Source organism: Solea solea, chromosome 7 (assembly GCF_958295425.1).
Source record: "Solea solea chromosome 7, fSolSol10.1, whole genome shotgun sequence".
In the NCBI taxonomy this organism is placed as follows: Eukaryota; Metazoa; Chordata; class Actinopteri; order Pleuronectiformes; family Soleidae; genus Solea; species Solea solea.
The window spans coordinates 9,977,716-10,000,563 of NC_081140.1; the positions used below are offsets into that span (position 1 = coordinate 9,977,716).

General features: G+C 41.7%; 1 protein-coding gene across 7 annotated transcripts in view; it reads left to right on the forward strand.

Annotated features, from left to right (window-relative positions):
- The window catches only part of kirrel3b (kirre like nephrin family adhesion molecule 3b), a 146,127-nt gene that overhangs the window by 67,544 nt on the left and 55,735 nt on the right, over positions 1 to 22,848 (forward strand). For all 7 annotated transcript variants that reach the window (XM_058633959.1, XM_058633963.1, XM_058633964.1 and 4 more), the window contains exon 3: positions 19,517 to 19,666. In XM_058633959.1, coding sequence (XP_058489942.1) covers positions 19,517 to 19,666 — 150 coding nt within the window. The remainder of the gene's footprint in view (positions 1 to 19,516; positions 19,667 to 22,848) is intronic.

The window sequence follows — 22,848 nt, forward strand, 5'->3', positions numbered from 1 at the left end:
AACACTGCAATTTTTTTTCTTCTATGTTCTGTCCTTTCCACTTTAAAATACTCCCCACATTAAGCACAGCCTTTAAAAACAAATCTACCTTTTGTTTCTGAGGGTAATGTGGTGGTTGTTAGATGTGGTAAAAAAAAAAAAAAAAAAAAAAGACATTTGCAAAGAGAATTTTTTTGTGACCTAAATGAGCCCCGTTGTTCTGTCAATTGGCTAAGGGGCTGTGAGGTTGCAGAGTCCTGGGTTTACAGTCACTTTATCTTGTTTCCCGTGCAGGTTTTTCCCTATTGTCCAGACTTATGAGGTCAGGTCAACTGGAAACTTTAAATTACACCAGCTCTGTGCGTTTGTTAGCTTACGTTTGAGCCATTTAGACTGACATGCTATACAACGTTCACCTCTAACAATGCATGCTGGGATGAGCGTTTGCTCCCTGTGACCTTCAGTGGGAGTTGCCTCTGTAGACAGACTCAAGAAGGAACATAGGGACTTTAATAGAGACTGGCAATAGAGTTTAAAAATAAAAATACTCCCCGGTAGCCCATTTTCATTTCCTGTAACTCAGTCAATCATTTTTCTTTCATCGAAGTTGCCAGAGTTGCCGAAAATGTCTCCTCAGTCTGATTTTGTGCCTTTATTTTACATTAGTGTTACTTCTTGTTGTTCTTTATCCTTTTGAGCTCAGCCCTTTATTCTCACTTTTTTTATTTTATCTCTTTGAGCTTTCTGTGATCCTCGGAAGAGAGAAAGAGACTGTGACAGTTCCACAGGGAGCACTTGTCATGCTCACCGCAAACTACAACAACATGTCTAATTGAGCCACGTAGCTCAGTGCCATCGTCTTGCCACAACCAGTCAGGAACTGCTCAATTGAACCGTGAGTGGAGATCCATGTGGGTGTGTGTTGAAAACGCTGTGTACGTGTGTGTACGTGTGTGTGTGTGTGTGTGTGTGTGTGTGAGTGTGGGCGGCTGGCTGCCTGGCAGGCTGGCTGGGTAAGATGAGGGATCCTGGCGGTGCTGAAACTCTCCATGGCAAGGTTTGTCGGCCTGTTGTGTAATAGCTGACATATCTTCATTTGTGAACCTAATCGCTGATTTGCACTCCCTGTAATAGCATGTGAAGTCAGATCCAGACTCTGTAATGGGCAAGGGAATCCAGCCAGAGGTGTCCAAACGGTTCACTCCCCCTCTCCGTCTCCCCCTCGCCCCTCTGTCTCCCTGTATCTTCCACTTCGCTTCGCTATGGCCTTTATTTATATACTCTTTCATCAGCGTGGTGTTCTCCCGGCAAAATGCCAAGTCAAATTGTCACTTAAGATCAAAAATGAGTTTATCTCTCATTCACTAATTCCCCCTCCCCCCCCTTTCTTTTTCTATGACGTGTTATCATCTTTTTCAGTCCCTTCATGGGCTGATTTGTCCAGTCCCTGCAGAACCTCACAAACAGTTTAGATATCAGTTTACTGGAGGGAATGGAAAGCGGACTGGCAGAAAGTGAGTCAGTGGCTTGGCGTGCACCAACACTAAGCAGAATCCCATTGTATGCCATTTTTCCCTTGCATTTAGTGAGGATTATACATTATACACTGTTTGGTTTATGATTAGAAAATCAAATCAGTTAAGAAATGTGAAATGCATCCTAATCAGTAACAAAATAAAGAGACAGAATTATTGCCCAATGAGGTGGAGACAAAGAGATGTGGGAAGAGATCAACCTTTTATTACAGCGTGAGACCCGTGATTTCCAGGAAATGAACACACACACTGGGGTATGATATATTAGATCCCCTCTTCCATGTAATGGCAAGTGTCCTTTATGATTTTGTTCAAAATTCCTTGTCCTTGTGTGGTTCAACTAAACACATTAAAGGCAAAATGACGGATGGCCCCTGTGAGTGTAAGAAAGTGGATAGAGGATACAATATGTATTCTCCACCCGCAGGGGTTGGGGATGGGAGACTTCCTATTAATTATAGTGAAAGGAATTTGCCCCACTGCATATTGTTCAGGTCCACTGGATGCCATGGTTGCATGTGTGTGTGCGTGTGTGTGCGAAGACTCAGATTTCCCACTGTGGCACGTCAGTGTTCCACTAAACAAAGCTGACTTAAATGGTTGCCTTAATAAAATGCCTGGGCCCTAATTAAGCCCTCTCCACAATGGTGGGGATGAGCTAGATGCAGTCTTTCTCTCACTCACTGTGCCTTCCCAAAGGTCTGTTTTTTTCTTCTTCTAGGACGTGTTGTCTTGAAACCATACCACTTCTAATGGCTAAAATGTGTCTGGCATGTATGTTTTGTCTGTGCCAACACATGCTCACACCAGCAGAGCTTTAATGGCACACACTCCATCCTCAGCAGCTTTATTCTGGCAGAAGATGAGCACTGAACTAGTGTTTTTCACATTTCACATTTCAGGGACAAGGTACTCAGGGTCTAAATGGAGAACATCACCGGTTAATTAGGTCCTGCATTTTCTGTCATGTCTGTACTGTCGTCTACAGTTGCCTACAAATACATCTTGGAGGCATCTTGAGAGTTTGTAATTCGCAACATGTTTGTCACTGACTCTTGTGTTTAACCTTTTGATAAGGAAAAGACTCCCCCGACCACTTTATGAATATGAGGAGCATGTCCAGTGAGCTGACCTTCTGGATGTTCTTCAGCTGTAGTGACACACACTGGTGACATCCAGACAAAGTCAGTCTTTGAGATATTAAAGGTTTTGGTCATGTACACACCAAGCAGTGATTGATGGTCCTGCAGATTTAGCTAAGGTTTTTTTTTTTTTTTTTTCCCCATCTTCCTCACAGACATACAAGAAAACAATCATTCTCCATCTGTCACTTACACCTACAGCAGTATGGTATAATTAATTGCGAAAATACCTTGATTAATGTTTTGCTCTCGTCTGAGTAGATCTTCAGTAGATAAAAAAATAGTGTGATAAAACACCCTCTGTTTCTGTTTTTTTCAGTGTAATTAGCAGCTATGACCTTCAGCTTGTGTGAAGAAACCATTCGATAAAATCAGTTCAAATTCCTCCGCAGCACTGCTTCTACCCGTCTCTCTTTTTCATCTGGCTTGCTTTAATCTTGTTTCTCTGCAAGCTGTCACAAGTAAATAATGAGTAGACTCTAGATGTCTTTGATTTGCAAGGGCTTAGCCAGGTGATAGCTCAATTGGCACGGACCAATAAGACATGTTAAAAAAGAAAAGAAAACGTATTCCTGAACCTCATTAGGAGCCTTGCAACGTGAAGCCAGGGTCACTAGATGATATGGGGCCCTATTTATTGAAAACCTCTTCATCCTTGAGATCACGGAAATATGTTTCGCCATGATGGCAAGAGAGAGTGGAACAGTTTCTACAGATGACAAATGATTTGCTTTGGGCTTGGAGAACAAGGTAGCGAGAGAGAGGGAGATGGAGATGGAGGACCAATAGAGGCAGACAGAGGAGACAGAATGAGTGAGAGAACATAACACTGTTTATATCTGTTTTGACTCCAAAGCCTGCAGATGAAAAGTCATATCATGTCAGACCAGTTTTGATGCATGCTGCCCACAGAAGAGGCAGCAGGCAGATATACTGTGGGTAAAAAAGTTATTCAATCAACATTTCCGGAGGGGTATCAACATCAATGTTTGATAGTGTCCTATATAGATGAAACATGTAAATAAATCATTTCTATCTCTCACAGGCGACAGTGAATACAAGCAGCCTTGAGCAAAACACAAGTACAAAATTTGTCCTTGCTATGTCAGATAACTTCCTGCGCATTCTATGCTAATCTGGTTCAGGTGTGCATTCCTATACTACAGTTACAAATAATATTTATATCCGCAAGGTTTGTTTGAGACTCATTTCTGGCAACACGGTAACAGTTGGTGCATCATTACGCACTCTTACAGAAGTTGCCTACAAATTGTGCTGTTCCCTTTTTTGTGAGCAACTTATTTAATGCCGCCTTAGCATGTGCCTGGATAGTCGAGTCTATATAGACCAAGAGTTATTTTCAGTTGAAGTGGAACTTAGTTTAGGCTGGCTACTATAAATAATGCTCTTTTTAAGAATCTTTGAAAGTTTCTTTCCATCGGCCTCAACCCCCCCATTATTCTGGCACATCTCCTCTCTCTCATACCTCTCCCTGTCCTTTCCCTGCATGATGACTTCATTACCTCGGAGATGCAGGGATACCAGCAATAATTATTCAGAAAAAAATATGCACCTTCAAATTAATGGAGAGGCATTATGCATACTGCTCTATCCCGGGTAATATATTTGAAGGTATTTTTATCACAGGGTATCACTGGTGCACAGGTTAGGACCTGCTGCCTATTATTCATATTTAGCACTATTTCAGCCAAGGTTAAATGTGGGTAGGAAAGAATAAAGTGGTAATAATTGTGTCATTACAAGGAATATGTGCTAATGCCTGCTGCTCGTTTCAGTTAGAATCACCACTTACATGCAGCACTCAGGAATTTTGCTGTCAGGCAAATTCTCAGCCTTTGGTTTATAAACTCTCTTTTTATTTAACAGGACTTTGGCAGAAGTGATTTTCAATCCAGGTGTGAGCTGCCCAGTGCAGATTGAACATAAATGGCTTAGGACAACAAGATCACCAGGTCATAGTCAGAAGTTAGCTGTAGGTAGTTGGACTTGGTTGAGTTAAGTTGAAGATGGTTCACATCTCATCCAAGAGGTATTTTAAGTTCTGACTGGTGAGGAAAATGCAGGTTTTTAGTCTCTCTAGGCTCGATACCTGTCTAGAATGATGGATTAATGACCTGCATTGCTTCCCAAAATAACTCTCTCAACTGTATCATTATTGGCAACACCAAATGAAGTATTTCAATAGTTTCTGTGAATCACACCGGTTATTCCCTCTTGTTGGCTCTTCTCAGTTTGTGAGGGACTTGTGATGGCAGCTGAACCCACACTTGAGCATAAGTGAGTGGTCCAACAGCCTTTCTTTTATATTTCTGCTTGTACTCTTGTGGCCATGGTTAATCATCACCCAAAATGTAACAAAATGACTTTACTATTTTTTTTAATTGTATCATTTGCACTGCTAAATGTAGAATACCTGGCTACATGGAGTACCTTGTGATTTTACACTCTGTGGTTGACTACTTTTCTTTTAATTGGTAACACATTTAACTCCCACCATCAGCCTGCACAGTGTTACACAGGTGCATACGGGTGATGGAAGAGGTGAGGCAACAGACAGAGAGAGGCTGAATGTAATAAAGTGAGACACAAGAAGTCAGAAATAATGAGAAGAAAGCTTAGGATAGCAGGTTCAGATTGTGACACGTTAATTGCTCCTCTGCAGCCAGGTTTATGAGAGAGTTGTCATCCCGTACGCTCTAAGACTACGTGGTAGTCATAGCTCTATACTTCATTCACACTTGAAGGGCAGCATTGACATGGACAAACGCAGGCACTGTCTGCAGTAGCATAACAGAACGTGATGTTTATCATCCCAGAGGCCAACACATCACATCGACTGTCCGGCTCACTACAAATGATTGCAACAATCTTGCTAACCGAGAAGTTGCCTCACTCTCACATGCCATCATCCATTTACAGGTAGATCCCGTTTTGAGCAGAAGGTAAGGAACATGTGTACCTTTTCATATATATTATATATATATATACATATATATGTGTACTTCAGACTTGGGCCTGTCCCAGACGTCGTGAAAAAACCAAATATAAGAGTGTTTACCACTGGCACATGTTAATGGCGTTGCCTTGCAGCTGATGACTTGCGTCATAGCCTATGATTCAATATAAGTGTCACCATTCTACAGTCATATTTGATGCCTGAACCAAGTTTATTAGATTTATGCCATGCAGGATGATTGATAATGAACTTAAAAGACTGGAATCTCACAGTCTGTAGGAGGCATTAGAGGCTATAATACCTGCCCTCTTAAAACTTCTCTTTGCAGAAACTGAATCTGGCTGACTTCTTACAGCCTTGAGTTTGGACATTAGGTCATATTTCAAATAGTTACTTACAAGGAATACGAACCTCTGGGTAGTAATAACTGTAAGGACTGTAAAACATTACCATAGAGATTCAGAAGGGCAACGGGACAGAAGTCACACTGTGAGGACTACCTTACCAAAGGTCAGACTGTCAGTGCGGGGCAGCCGATCTAATCTCCACTGACCTTCAGTAATGCAACATTTTTTTCATTAGCATCTACAAAAGTGTCACACCGTTTTCTTATGCATGTGTATGTTTGTGTGAAAACAGTGGTGTGGATTTGCTTGTCCCTCTGAGAGCCCCTGCAGAATTTTGCAGCTTGCAACTGGCATCGTGCCCTGCAGTGGCACAAAATCTCTGACAGCCAAGTCAATGGCAGCCAAGGGTAATAGACGAAGGTAAACATAAGGGCTGGAGTTGTGGAAGCAGTTCACACAGGCTACAGAAGAGCCTGTAAATGCCCAGTAAAAGTGTATCGGACCATGATTACTTCACGTTAAGAGGTGCTATAATTGGTGTCAAACCCATGTCGTTACCACTTAAACAAGTTTAAGATAAACCTCCACAATCTAATAGCCATGCACACTGAGTGAAGAGGTGGTGAGGACCAATCCTGGCTAATGAACAGGTTTAAATTGAAATCATATCATGAGTTATAGCTCTTACAGTCCCTGTAGAGACATGCTCTTTCATTTTTTTTGTCATGTCCACTACTCGGTGACCTTCTGGCATAGTCGTTTCCTGCTATATGTGAACTATGTGAATGCAAACACACTGGGTGATGTCCACCGAGTCTGACATACAGATACGATAGGAATGATTATTTCATTTTACTATGAGCAAAATCTAGAGGTTTTTTTGACCAGTAGGAATGAAATATTGATGCACTCATCAGGGGTTTGTTTGTTTGTGTGTGTGAAGGAGGCAAAGATTATGGGTCCCTTGTTTTATTTCAGTTATCAAAGGTTCACCTGCTTTAAAAAAAAATGTATTCTCTGAGCAGAAAAGGAAAACTGTCGAGAGCAAAGCTGATGTCAGATTAGGAAAATGGGAACACAAATCAAGAGCATTGTTGGGTGGGGATTAACAGGTGGAGATAGGAGGAGTGTGGAAATTCAAAGCTCTTCTACTACTGGGAGCTGAATTATGGCCCCAGGCTATGCTCTTGGCAAAAGAAAGTTCAAGAGGTGTGGAAAAAAAAAAAGGAGGGGAGTAAATTTAAAAAAAGACTTTACAGTCTAGTAACCGGGATGCTGAGCTGGATGTGGCAAAATGCCCCAGGGGAGGCCAGAAGCACTGAGAGACAGCAACCTGAGATGAGAGGTACCTCAGCCTCAGCATCAAACCACTCGTGTGATCCACTGAAGACTATTCTTTTTGTGTTCACTCACTGAATCTCCAACAATGGTTTAACAGGAGTGTTCCGTACAGTCTGCTCAGGCTGGTTTAGCTAAAGAGACCAGGCACCAATGAGACAGAGTGAATTTAGATGAACAGGAAATGTTTCTTTGTTGAACGTTTTCATTAGAAGTGCTTTTGAAATGCTGCTTTTTTGCTGCTTGAAAAAAGAGTCATTTCCCATGCTAGAATTATAAATGTTTGCATAGAAGGACATTTATTGCATCTGTTGAAAGCAGATTCTTCCTGATTCTATTCCTGAAAATATTAAGTGGCGAAGGCGAATGGCCGTCCACATAGGGAAGGAAGAAACGTCTTCTCTTTAGCAAGGTGTATTCATTTCATTTAAGCAAAGTAGTTTCATAAACAGCTCTTTAAATATATGGATCTTTTAGGAATATGATGTGATTCCAAAAGGAAAATGCTTAAAGTTAAAGGGGCATTTTCAATTAGTTTTTAGGCTTTTTGCCCACACAGTTTCTGGCAAACCTTTTCTATCATTACCCCCCCATTTATATTACTGCCTTAAGTCCCCTAAATCCTGTGACTACTGCACCCCACACAGCTGTGCACTTTAATGGCATTTGCTAATGTACTGTAAATGACATAAAATATGACAGGCTTAGTTTTCTGCCAGCGCTTGCTTTTATATCATTTTACACCATTTTGAATTTCCATTTATTTATTTGAAGGCAGATGTGATTTTATGTCCTTGTCATGGCTGCAAAGTGCTACTTTGAAATGCAAATGAAGCTTTGATTGAGAGATATTCATGAAAAGGGTGTTGTGTGCGAGGTAGCTACGTGAAAGCCAAGTCCAGGGAGAGATGCTGTGTGGTCCCATTTGGTACCAGGTGATGTATTGCTGAAGAACAGCACAGGCTGGCAGAGGACGATCTAGGACACACTCATAACTCCAATCCCATTGACGACACCTAGACTTCTAAAACAGTCAGCTCATCTGGCGCTCTCACAGTAAGTGAGACCTTATAAAAACTGAACTCTTACCACAACACACATAATACAGCTTTAGCCCCTTCTCGCCACTTCAAAAGCAGTTCTTACTGCTTTTCTGGAAGTAATGTTTTTTTGTCCATTTAAGGGCAGATATCAAAGAAGAGGTTTTGGCAATTCAAAATGAAATTACAGGCTAGAGTGTATGCTTATTGTCTTATATGCACTTAAAAGTAGAGAGTATACTTGAAAGGTAATGGCTTTCCGCAGTCAAGTATTACGGTGGCTCCTACACTGAAATGGATCTCTTTACTCCTGCCTTGAAAGTGTCCTCTTAGTGAAGGTGTGGCTTAATGTTCTGGCTCCGGCCTCTTATCTCATGTCAGTGGCGTCCTGTATACCTTGATGAAGACTCCTTTCCTCTCTTGTCTTGTAATAACATCCTACTGACAGGCACTGGCAGGAATCTCGTCACACACACACACACACTCCTACACACTAACAGACACACTAAAAGGCTTTTTCCCCTTACACGGTAGCCACACTATTCCACTCGTCCTCATCACCTGCTAACCTGACAGGGGTTATACGTTAAATTCCATTAATGCTACCACAGTAAGAAGGCTGTTATGAAAGCCTTGTGACTGAATGGAGGTGTTGACAGTGATGTGGCAAACCTGTGATGGATTTCTGTTCATGATGTCTTTTTTTTTTTTATAAATCGAGTAAGGTCAGTAAGTGTAGGGGGAATAATGACAATTATTTAGGATGCAGCATCTGTATGTGAGATGCATCTTGCTTACCAGGCATGCGTAATCATGTAATCAAATTTTGCTTTATTTCAAATAAACAGCACACCTGACAGATGACTGCATAAGGAAAGTTTGTAGGCTTCATCAGATAATGCATGACCTCTACTGTATGTCTGTAGATATCACGCGAATAAGAACACACAGTCATAAATGCCTTAAAAGATCCAATTTCTAATACAAGTCAAAAATGTAATTACAGTCCACTCGACACCAGGCAAGGCATGGATCATTATTGCAACATTTATGAGCGTTTCTGGCAAAAGCAGAATGCCGGTAATGGCGGTGGCTGAGCCACTGATGTTGTGATTTAACCTGGCATTTTGGCTGTGGTGCGTTGCTCCTCCAAATCAAGGCTAAGTGGCGGATTCATCAGTGCCCTGTCGAGATGAAACACTCACCCGGTGGTGACACGGAGATGAGGCCCTGATTGGGACAAATACATCTCCCTCTGGTGTCAGCTCTCATTCACCGGTCTGAGCGCCAGCTGAAAGAAAGACACATGTTTTGATTAGGGGTGTCTTTCAATGTCACAGCAGCCAGCCGAGAAGAATGAGACGGGGCTGTCTCTAAGAGAAGCAAATACTAGAAGACGATGAGAGGAAAATGGATGTCTCCACTGTCTGCAGGATGTTGAATGGGAATTTTATGAGTCAGAGAGAGCTCAGTGAGAGCATCTCTCTTAATGACACCACATTCCTTTTTCCAGACGCCCATGTCAATGTCTGCTTGGTGATTTTTATTGTCCAGTTAACAATTATTGCTGTTTGACTTTCACAAACACAATGTCTGTCTGTCCGTCTGTCAATCTATCTGTCTTTCTGTGTCTGTCCGTCCGTGCTATATCCACAGCTAAAGAACGTAATTAAATGCAAGCAAATTCCCGCTGAGCCTTCATCTCTCCTCAAACCTCACGTACCTTTGTTTATCCTACCAGCAGTGACACAAACTTAACACGCCGTCTTCATGTCGCCGGCTATTTCCTCATGAGGAACAAATGTTGATGCCTGTGTTCCTCAGCTTATGTTGAACAGAGTGAGAGGAAAATATACAACATAGCTTTGCAACAGGAACCTTGACAGGCATGACATGCATTTCAGTGCGATCCTGAAAGCAGTAAACAACTCAAAGTGCTGTCACTGTGGCGCTGTGAGAACCTCATCTCGGAGCAAATAGTTTTGAGAGCGTGTCTTATTTATGAAAGATCTTATCCTCCTCCACCAAGTTCACCTTTCTGTGGCTTGACTACTGTAGTAATAATAATAATGTTGTTTATTAAAACGGTTTTTATCACCAAATAAAGCATGATAGCTTATAAGCAACTCCTTTTGACTTTTATATACATATATATATGTATATATATATATATATATATATATATATATGTATATATATATAGACAGACAGACAGACAGATAGATATGATAGGACCCAAACCCTTTAGACGCAGAGACATCCTTTTCAGTTTTATTGCTCGAGGGCTTAGATATATATCTTTATTTAATCTCACTCAAAGAGACAAAAAAATGCACCAAGTTTCAAAAGTCAAGGTACACTTTTATCTTGTCAGCCCTACAAAATATGAGTTATGGCAGGAGAAAAGGCAGCTTAATGTGGCTCTCTGTGCCTCTGACACGTCATGCAATAGAAAAATGGGGCTCTCCCTCAAAATATATGATATCCCCTATTGGACTAAAGCCCACTCTGCACCACATCAATCAAATCAGCCATGTGAGTCTGTTTCAAATGCTCATCATTTCTTAATGAACCCAATCAATCCCAGCGCAGGCTCACTGTGAACACCCTTCAAGGCCCCTCACCTGCACAAACATATTCCCTTTGCAAATCATCTTGACTTGACGTCCTCACATCCATACACTCAGTAAACACTGCAGTACAGCAGTGTTCTCCAAACTTTCTACATGGGGACACACTTTTTTAGAGATAAAAAGTTGTGACATGAGCAAATTTGTGCACAGTGTGGAAACTCATTTGCAGTCATATCAGTGACACCTAAACACATTTTGAACTGAATTAATGTTTTCCAAGAGATGTTTGGTAAATGAATTACAACTTGAGGGTGTTATTTAACACATATTCTAAGTAAAAGGTTGGGAAAATTCTGCAAATGTGTTCCCGCGACCCATCTGTGTGTTCCTACCCAGTCATTTGGAATCAGTGCACTACAGTGTTTGCATGTCAGCAACAAAACGGCGAGGATTGGTTTGCTCTCCCTGAAAACACAAACATTCAAACAAACACATCTGTGACAGAGAACGCTGAAGATGCAGGAGACGATGAAGTGATGAAAGGTGACAAAAAAAAAGGTATAATGATGGAGTGGAGACACAGAAGGGACCCTTCCTATTCGATCAGGGCCCAACTGAACTCCCAAACTCCTTTTCTTCTCCATTTCCATCCTCACTCGTTTGCATCCCTTTTATATCCCTGCTTCTTATTATTATGCAAAAGTGTACAGTTGGTAAAATGAGTTGCTCCATTTCCCTGCACTTTTTAATCAATACCAGCAAAGTGAAGCGGGTTATATGATGTTCTGTTGTATTTATGCTGCTAACTAGAATATTTGAACTCTTCTCTTTGAACCGTAGTTACCTTGGAAACCACCCACAGGAGTTGCTGCTTTATAACAGTAATTACAATCAGTGGTCAGACTAGGTCTTGTGTTTACAGAACAAAGCACACACATCCACTAAGTAGAGGACTTTGTGTGTATTGTTCTATTTCATGATACTTGGACCGCTGAAAGGCTGACAACCTGGAAGACCTTCACACCTCATTAAAGCACTCCATCCTGTTATCCCTCGTAGGAGATGTTAAAACAGATTTGTTTACTGTCTGCTCAGGATTTTGAAGGAGGGTAAAAATCCATTCCATGGCTCATAATGTGTCGATAATCTGTACGTCCAGTTTTATACACGCTGCCAGAGAGAAATGCAGCCTAGAGAACTTTAATAAACCGTTCGTGGCCCCTGATACTCCAATCTCTGATGTCCATGAAATCTTGCTTCTTCTGGCCATGTAGTTGATGATAAAGTAAGTGCCTGCAAGGCCTTCCCGCTGTTGCCATTTGTGATTTTTAGAAGTCATCATCTGCAGTGATCTGTCTTGATTGTGCCTTGGCAACTGTCATGCTCCAATAATGCACAGTGTGAGAGAGGGCATGAATATGATGTCTTCCGGCACCGCTGATGTTTATCTTCCCTGCTTCATGATTTTGCGTTCACACAGAGACACTTTTACTCGTAATCTCAGATATCATAGAACACAGATAGGTTTGGTGTCTGCACATACAGTAGTATTCTGGGAGTGGACAGGCAGGATTAGAGATTTTGAACGAGGTGGAAATCAAATTTGGAAATCAGAAAAGCATGTGCTCTCTCATGAGCTTGATTGAGTTTTGCAATGCTAATTAATCCAATCTATAGTTATCAATAGTGAGTATAGCTCTCTAGCAACTCATGTTATGTCTTAGGGATGCATTTATTTTGGTCCTTCCGCACATTGAAAGGCTTTCAATTAACTTAAATGTAAACCTCCTGACGACGCATGTTGACCCTCGGAGCAGAGCAGCGGTCAAATAAAAGTCAGTGTATGAGATTAGATTAAAGGATCAGGATAGGACTGGGGTTAAAGTTAGGGCCACGAAAAGGATAATATCCAGGTTAGACTTGGTGGATATTCACTGTTGGCTCACACTCAGAAACACCTTTTTTTATGAATATCATGAGCACTTCCATGACCAAAAATAATAATAATTATACATACATATAAGTGTGGATGGATACCCTGTGCGTGTGTGCAAGGCGACGCGACAGAGCGGCAGTACGCGATGCTCTTGGAATGAGACTGGGCTGCCACTTCACATTAAACAGTGCACCTTCGGCAGCGCACACACTTGTTTTAAAGTCAGTCTGATGAGCAGTTTAGAGACAATCATGACAGAAAGACAGTGGAACAGAAGGAAGTGCCGACATGTGGATTTATTAGTGAGTTGAACTGGCCGTAAGCCAAGCTACTCTGAAAATGAAAGTAACATTCTGTGTTAGACTGTTTTGGTTAAAACCTTGGGAAAAAAGCAAATAAGAAAGGTTTGAATTCTATCATATGAATTCCCAGAGTCCTAGTCATCACCCGCAGCTGATCCACAATGAACACAATAGCAAATATTTGAGGCCTTGTCATTAATTGTCCTTTCCCCTCAGAAAGTACACTTCACCCATGACCTTGTGGAAATGTTACTTTTTTTGTCACACACAAGACAGTTTCTGTCAGAATGACTTGAGTTTATAAAAACGATGCTGTGTATCAAATGTTGGTGTAGCTCTCATTCCTGCCACTGCCTCTGCAGTTTTTGATTTATTTCATTAAGGTGAGCTTAGCTATTCATTCTTAGTCACTTCATTCTATTATCTATTATAAATGTCCGCATGCTGTCAGTTGTAATCCAGAGATTAGTGTGCTTGTCTGTCCTGCACCTTGTTTATGTATTTGCACTTGCTCTATTTGCCATTCGTCTCCTTTTATTGTCTACATATGTCAAGTTGTGGTTTTATAAGTTCAAAGTAGCGAATCTGAAGGAACGGCACCTTTGTAATTGTCCTATTAAACAGATGCAAGCAGTAAACCGGTCACAGCTCATCAGAATGATTGGGCAGCCCCTACGTTCTGAATTTATAACATGCATACATTACATTATAGGACATTACTTTCAAGGCTCATGAATTACTGTATTCATTGTGGACACATATTTGCATTAATGTACTATTACACGTTCCAAAACATGGATTACTGTCCAAAAAATACCTCACTGACAGAATCAAATGAACGATTACATTCCAGTAGATTACAGTGAACAAATCGTCATTTCCATCAGACGTATTAAAAATGATAGAACGCATGTTGTGGCATTGCAACTAATCAGTGTCTGTTGATGAAGGAGATCTGGACAATGGATGGTGTGACTGTCATTAAGGTTCGGATAGAGTCATTTATATTGCAGGATATTTTTTGAATGGCATGCCAGAATTAAAGGCACCACTGGAGTCCTTTTACAAAGATGAAGTACAAAGTCCCAGAGTCAAGGAAAGCATAGAGAAAACACAACACTCGCAACGTGCTGAGAAAATGTACTTCTTCATCCGCTCGATGTGGGCTTAAACAAATGGAGCAGCCGGGGCCCCTGCAGTGTGAGGGGATGGTATTTTTCATTTGACTTATGTCCTGGTAGTCATTGCAGTGGGATCTGTATGAATAATTTGATTTACTATCTAAATTCACTCTTTTATCAAAAGTGTCGAACGCCTGTCACCAATGGCAGCACTACCAGTGGATCACACGCAGATAAAAATAAACCTTGCCCACTCATTCCCCTCCACCTGCAGTTCTCTCTCTCCAATACTTCAGCTTTCATATCACACAGAACTACCAGCAGCTATGCCCTAAAAAATGAGAATGTGGTCTTTGGCCGCCAGACAACAGCACGCCAGCAGCACAACTCCTCCATATTCCAACACACATTCGGCCCACCCCATGCTGGTATAAAATGGTCAGGGCAGGATGGAGGGGGTGATGGTTTTTGATAATAATCCTGGGCTCAGCTTTGGTGTTGTGTGGCCACATGCCACACAGACAGAATGCTGATTAGTCCTCAGAAGTGGGCTGTCGGTAACGGTAATTTTCCAGGCCTGATTGGCAAAGAGCGGTGAAATTGGGGGCAGTTAGAACTGAGGGGAAAATAGTGCTGGAGTGTGTGGAAATGCCTCATCCGTCCAATGGTAAACAAATTATCTGAAGTGAAATGACAACATTAGGAAATGCAAAGTGCCGGTCCACATTGTGAATATATCTCTATGCACAGGCTCGGGGCAGTCCTTATCAAGGATCCATGGCCTCACCTCAATAAATACAGGGCATTCAATCAAATCCAGCATCAGTCCAAGAGTAAAACATATCCAGTAAGTGGCAAAGCCTATTTTCAGTCTGCATACAGTGTTTGTTTTACTCGTGGATAGGCAGGAAAAATGGATTGGAACATTCTGATGAGGAAGACAGATTGATAGTAATGCCTGCCTCTTCTAAAGGACTTGTTGAGCTTTGAAAGGAAAATTGATTACTGGTAACTATTGTAACATTGCAAGCTGCCATAGAGGGATTGCATTTTTGTGCTCACGAAGTTGCTCATGCAACAAAGGCCTAGCTCCTTTGAGCCGTAGACCATCACTCCACATCACATTTTATGTTACAACCTTAGCGAAAGCAGGTTAGAAAAGTTTGAAGCAGGTGAATTCCCATCGATGTGGTGAATACCTGCTTCCTTTTCAGAAAACACCGGAGACTAATTCTATCAGAAAGATGTTGTACTTAAATATGTTCGGCATGGGGCAATTATTTCTTTATTAAATGAGCATTGTTAGATATCAGCAGACTGTATACATATGGGTATGTTTAGAAACTGTAAACACCACCTTGTTGTTTTTACTTTTAACATTGCTCCAGACCAAAATCAAACTCGGTGTGCTGGCATCACAGGACAGAATTGATCAATTGTTGTTACTAATCTGCTGAGAAAGACTCTGCTTTTACCTTTTTTTAGGCTCCTCCCTTTCAGGGGTGGTCACAGCAGAATATTTGTCCGCATACTGTATTTGGCAGAGTTTTTATGCCGGGTGCCAACATGCTGAGACAGTTTATTAAGAAAAGAAAAAGAAGCAGATAACTTTGTTCAAGTTCTGTTCATTGTTCAGATTTGGCTGTTGCTGACTGAGAATTCCCAGGGGACTGACGGTTGTTTCTAGCAATGAACTAAAGGTGTTTGTAGCTCTGTGGCCTCACATTTACAAAAACAATCTCTGAAGTCAAAGTGCATGTATGTTGCCGCAATTTGCAATGGTATAATTATTATTTTGTCATTTGTTTATGTGTTTATTTTTAACCAGGCATCAATCTCATTAGGATGTTTAATAAATCATTGTTAACATGGATTTACAGCTCTACTCGTTGTTCCTGTCCTGTGATGAAGTCTGCAAAATAATGTACTTGATTCTTAATTGGGCGTTGCCGTTATTTCATGGATAAGTCAAGGGACAAGGGTTGTCCTCATTTGCATTTCAGATAATAAAGAAGCAGAAGAATAGGTTAGGGAGCATTTTTTGGTGGTGCTCAGTAAAGGATAAATCTGGCAGATGTGAGAGATTTATTTCATGTGGAGCCGCCTTGATTTAACCCGCAGCCTTCTCACACACTTCTCCTCCATCCCTACACGGTTGTGTTATTAAGACTTAGCCAAGCTTTAAATTGTATGACAGAGGTCACGTTTTAACTGCTCAAGTGACAAGTACAAGCTGGTGTCACTTTAAGGTTATACTCGCCGCCAGTAACCATAGCGCGAGCACCAAAACTTGGTTAGTTGGCCACACCTCTGATTTTCACCTTCCGTTTCCTTTCCATCTCGTTACAGAGTGTTGTGCCGCTCCTGAGTAAAAAAAGAAGGTGGAAAAATCTCGCCCGCTGCCATGTAGATTGCTTAAATAGATTTGTTGTGTCTCATCTACAGGCTGATACTCCTGTCAGTGTCTGAGCGCTGTGTGAGTCACTTTGATAAATGTGTGTTTTTAAAAACTTTTTCGAGCAGTACGCTCTCAGCGGGCCTGCTGGCAGCCAAGGACCACAGTTATTGGCCAGCCACGGTCGTGCTTTTTCTTTTAACAGCACCATGGTGGTCCAGACGGTGATGTACGGTAACGTACTGTATGTGTGTGCTCTCTCTCTCATCTCAAAATGGATAAGAGTCTAAATTTAGCATGTAGACCCAAGTGTCAGGCTAAAGTCCAATCCCAGCTGGAGGCTGCACACTTCATATATCTTACTTAAAACACAACACATTGACCACAGTAGAACTGGACTCAGGTCATAGCTTTTTTATTTATTCTTTTTTTTAATTGTGGCTTTGAGAAGGAAGACATAATATCGGCTATCACACATTTGAACAATGGATGGATTTTCCATCCAAAGCTCAGAGAAATGCACTTTTCACTGAGATTTGACCACAAAGGAGTAACAAGGCACAACTTAATAAAGAGCACCAATAGCTGCTGATATGTGGCAACCATGAATGCAGAAATTTCGAAGCAGCATCTCCCCTTTATCAATACTCCAATTATCCACCTCCCTCAAGTGCAAAAACTTTGATGCAGTATTTTCAAGACTTTTTTCTTGAATTGTCCGCGTTTCCAAAAGCCTGCATTAATGCACAAATTGAGAAACATGCTCATGGGAACCCGCCTATAGGCAGACTGTAGGGAGCATCCGTCCACGTGTGCTGCCAACACCGAGAAAGATCCCTCAGCCAATTACAGCACAGACAAAACTGTTGGATATCAGTCATGATTGTGCGAGTACAAGATCCCCTGGCGTTTGCGGTGTTTCTCCAGAGCATGTCAGGAGATCTGTTGAGCTGCTGCCTATATGTTAGCAGGCTTCATCTGCTCCCTGACTGCAGCAGAGTACAGCTGAGATAAGCTCCTCACATGGGAACACAGTCAGAGCTGAACAAAGCTGTCTAGATGTGAAGGGGAATAAATATGGGGAGATAGAGTCTCACGTCAGCAGCATCAGGCACAGTATACATCATGCACCTTCACAACAGGCCTGTTTAGCCAGGAGACCTGTTGAGTCTCAGCACGGGGAAAAGCCCACAGTGGTGTGTGCTCTGAAGTACACAGATGTTGCTTTGGTAGTAGATGTGGTTGTGCTGCTTTGCTTTAACCCACTATGCATCACATGGAATCCAGTTCACTGTTGAAAAAATGACTTGTGCAGATTCTACTGGCTTTTTCCAACTTAATTAAAACCAATTTCCTGTATGACAACCGTGTTTGCTCTGATGTGCTTTGAAATCATACAACAAAGCCAATCAGATTCCCTGTCTTCAGTCGGAAAAGTAATTTCATGTGAATATGAAACTACAGAGAACTACCATAGACACAGTGACAGCGATTTTGATGTCAAATAAAAATGTGTTTTCGTGTCGCTGTCTGCTTATTGTAATTCACTGTGTTATTATTCCATCAGCTTTTGATTAGGCCACAAAATGTGAGTGCTTTTGTGTGTGAGGCCAACATAACGGGGGTATGATTCTGTGTGTGTTTGTTTGCGTGTGATTGTGCTACTACAAATATCAGACAGAAGGAGAAATTCACAATTAAAAACATGAACAAACAATGTGACCAAAAATGTCTCGATGCAATATAAAAGAAGGACACTTTCAGCGGTTTGAATGCTTGTGCATGCTTGAGCACATGCGTGTGTATGTGCGTTGCATTTGTTTTTCAGCCTTCGTTGACAGGCATCTTGCCAGTTTCTAGCTACACATCAATACCACTTTGTACCCTCCATACTGATCCCCCCCCCCCCCACACACACACACACTCACTCTACCCCTCCCCATTAACACACCCTCTGTCTCTAATGGAGTGCACTGCACAGTACTTTCTGCCTGAACACACAGGAGAGGAGTGCAGCTAATAACAGTCGCGCAGTCGGAATACATGGGTGTGAACTTGACTTAATGTATGCCACTGGAGCCGTGTTGGCAGACGAGGTTGTGTTATCTGCTGTGGCATGTACGGGCCCGGCCCATCTGCACAGTGACATCCTTCATAAATGAACCGAGCTGAGTCGTGACTGCTGTCTCTGAGCCTGCTATTCAGTCCTGGTGCTTTGACGCCTCTAATGCATGTATGGTATCTTGTATCCGTATCATGAGTAGACAAAAAAAACACGCCACATTTGCCTGTGTCTTTTCAGCGCGAGCTTGACAAGATGTTTCAGGTAAAATTGTGGGAAATGGACACTTACTGTGGACATAATACAATAGAAAGAGGAAAAGGTTTTTCGGACCCAGCACTGATCCCTGGGGGACGCAATGATGATGTTAACTCTCCCAACTTCCCACATTGTTTCCTGTCTCACACAGTGCAATAATACCCCGATCCTATACAGTGTATTGATTTATATGTCGTGATCAATTGTGTCGAAGGCTTTTTAAGATCTATGAATATTCCTACTACATACTTTTTATGATCTATAGCGTTTGTAATTCACTCAATGGAGTCAGTTAATGGCAGTGATGTTGAACTGTCTGATCTGAATCAGTATTGACTGTCAGAAAGTAATTGTTCTTGTGTGTACTTTTGTGTGTGTGTGTGTGTGTGTGTGTTTTCCACTCATTCTCCTTCCTGATCTTGGATTTGGACCTTTGTTCTTATTATATAAAAGTTACATACTGAATGTGATGGCTAAAGCCTAACTTTTAATGACCTGATTTATTCCTCAGGGGCGGAGGCCATGTTTGCCCAGCAGCCACAGGACCTGGTGGTGGTGGCAGGCCACCCTGTGACGTTACCATGCACTATCCCCGGTTACCATGGCGTTGTTCTGTGGATCAAAGACGGCCTAGCACTTGGAGTTGGCAGAGATCTCTCTGGTAAGAGGCAGCATTTATCCCCTTGTCATCCTGCATTTCTCCATCTTTCTTTGTTGTCTTTAATTACACTCTGTAATTTACAGTAAGTGTCGTATTCCGACGGCCGCTTTTTGTCATCCAAAGCCTTCTCGTGTCAACATCTGACCCTCTGCCAAATATATCACTTCATTGACAGATCAAAGACGCCTCATAACAGTGTGCTACAAAGAGAACTATTAGATCACAAGTGTTGTAATTATAGCATACAATTCAAAGAACATTAATTTCTGTTTTTTTTCTGTAAAATGCAGAACAAAATTCTGTATACCTTGCGTTTGGCAGAGAAGCATATAATGAGAACGGAATGTTAAATCTGGCGCTTCAGGCCACTGAATGACTTTTTGAAGATCCTCTAATTACATCGCACGTCATGTGTAATTGCTTTAATTGTTTAATTTGGAGGGAAAGTACTGCACTGTCAATAGATTGTGTATTCATGACCTTGACACAGTTCAAGGAAACACACCACTCGGCTAAAATGTACATTTCATACATTTTGAATCACTGAGGAAATCTATAAAAGCCTGTGTAGTGTAGAGTTTTCTAATTTGCCTCACACACACTACCTCTCTATGATCAGTGAGAAACCTGGTGCTATTGCAATGAAGGCCACAATGTGCAGCCATTTTTTAAACCACAAAAGGAATGATTAAATATGTATTCCACAAGACTGAGGGTCTTCAAACATCTGACCTTTACCAAATACTCATAGGGGCCTCCCATGTCACTTCCCTATTCCTGATGTGGTCTGTAATTAAACCTGGGTGGCTGACAGAGCCCCGGTAAAGCCATCCTATTCCCTTTTCAAGTCCTTATCTCGCCCAGGGGAGGCTGAGAGGTTGCCGTAAACAACGGTCCTGCAGTCTTCCAGTCTCCTTTGGAGACAGACGGAAAGGGGAGTACTTTGTTTGTGACAGAGAGAATGGAAGACAGAGCACAATTTTATTCAGGGTCAGACTGAAACGAGAGTTTCATTCATCCCATTGTCTTTTATTAATTTAACAAGACAAGATGAAATCTCAATTCAACAAAAAGAGAAGCGGTTGGATTACTGAAGGGAACTGAGGTAGATCAAGCTTTAATAGCACATACATGGTGTGTTAGTTTAATTTGTGTTAGACAGAATACAGTAATCCTGGTACTGCCCATCTCAACAAGCAGGTGCGGGATGTTGAGTCAAAGGGATCTTCATCTTTTTCTCTTAAATGTTAAGCAAATCCCCAGGGTGTTTACTTTCTCTTACATGAGGAGGAATATCTATCTGCCTGGAGATGATACAGGTAGCTAAAATCAACAACATGATATGGACAGGGGCTGAGTGCCTTCTACTGAGATGGATGGCACTTTTTTTTTCAAAATAAAGTGCCCCACAGCTGTCCTTTTATCACTCCTGCCGACATAAACAAGCAATGCATGCGGCAGTCAAAGAGCGATGGTACATCCACTGCAAGATGTACACATTGAAAGAAAAGTGGCAGCTGTATACATGAAAAGTGCAACGAATCGAATGTTGTATTTCAACAAAATGGGTCTGCTCGGCTGTTCATAGAAAGGAGCTTGTGTCGGCAACCGCTTGCTCTGCCTGGGACCTGTTTTCATTCACGGGAGCAGCGATTAAACCCGAGAGAAGACTTTTCACCATTCAGCACAAGAAATCACCGGACAAAAGCCGGTGATTTCTATCTGTCCCTGAATTTCTTATTCAGTCTCTTTTGTGTCGCACTTCCCCGCTCTAATTAAAGAAAAGTAAAATAGCCACACACATACACACACACACACAACAGCTCAGAATGCACAAATCACGTTCATGAATATGCATCGCGCGAGGACGTATCTGCCATGCATGTGAGAGGGGCGGTGACGACAAACAAAACAGCAATAGGTAAATTGTCCCGGCGCACATAACTAAGATGAAGGAAGAAGAGTTTGTGTACATTCTGCACTTAGCATATGGCAAATGAGCTCTTGAGAGGGGAAGCTGACAATTCCACACGTCAGTCTTGTCAGTCTCATGAGAGTAAATTGAACACTGATCACATGTGCACAGATGCAGCTAACCTGTTCCTATCCCCTGGTGGGTACACGGTGTGAAACATGTTCTACTTGAATGCTGTAAATCACTAGGCCACACCTCCAGTCTGTGTATGCTCGCTTACACACACACACACATGCGCAAACACGATTGATCCAGCCTCAAGACAAATCCATTCCCTACCGATGGATTCATTAGTCCTTAATGGGCCTATTTTACATTGTTTGCTTTGGGTAACACATTGTGCCTTTGAATTTCACGGGGATCTAAGATCAATGGCCCTCTCCAGGTATGCATCACATGTGCACAAGTGATCAGTCTTCGCGTGTGCCATTATAACTTCCGTCGTTTCGACATAACGCGGGATCAAGGTGTGCATTAGGGTGACAAACCTATTACAGTGTGTTTATTTTCTTTGTAAATGAGGTTATAACCCTGGTATCATTTACCTTCTGCCACAAATGCAAAGGACTTCTTTGTGGATTGAGCTGAAAGTGGAAGCGAGCCTTATCCATTCTTTGATTGCCAGAGGGTCAGGTGAGGTAATTGGCCATAGCCGCTGTTTGTGGAACACTTTATACCTTCTTCTATTTCACAATTAGACAATGAAAATAAAAGTGTATTTGAATTAAATTCCGCGGCGCACATTCTAAAGGTGAGCTAGGTGCAGTCAAATCAAGGTCACATCAGTCAGAATGTGCAATGATCATTATCCCCGTGGTCCTCAAGAGCATTATTGCTTTAAATCTCCTCAATGAACATAAAATTGAAGCAAAATGGTTTCCTGAGTGACCTTGTGCACATAATGATGTATCCTCTATTTTGGGCATCGTTCTCAGCATGAGCACACAGAAAGCTCTTTTTCAGTTAGTGGCTGTTAATATTTATAATGGAAGCTTTTAGTTGTGACCGGCTCTCTATTAACCCTGATACATTTACAACCTGTCTTGCTGAAGCGTGTATGACACAATGTGGTAAGTGAATTCAAAGGCAGGAGACATTGTGCAACCTCGGTGACCAGCTTTCACACAAAACATCTGGTGGAGTTTATATCCTTACTCATTTAGTGTCCCCCAGTTTGTCCTTTTGTAAGGTGTGATATTTATGTTTG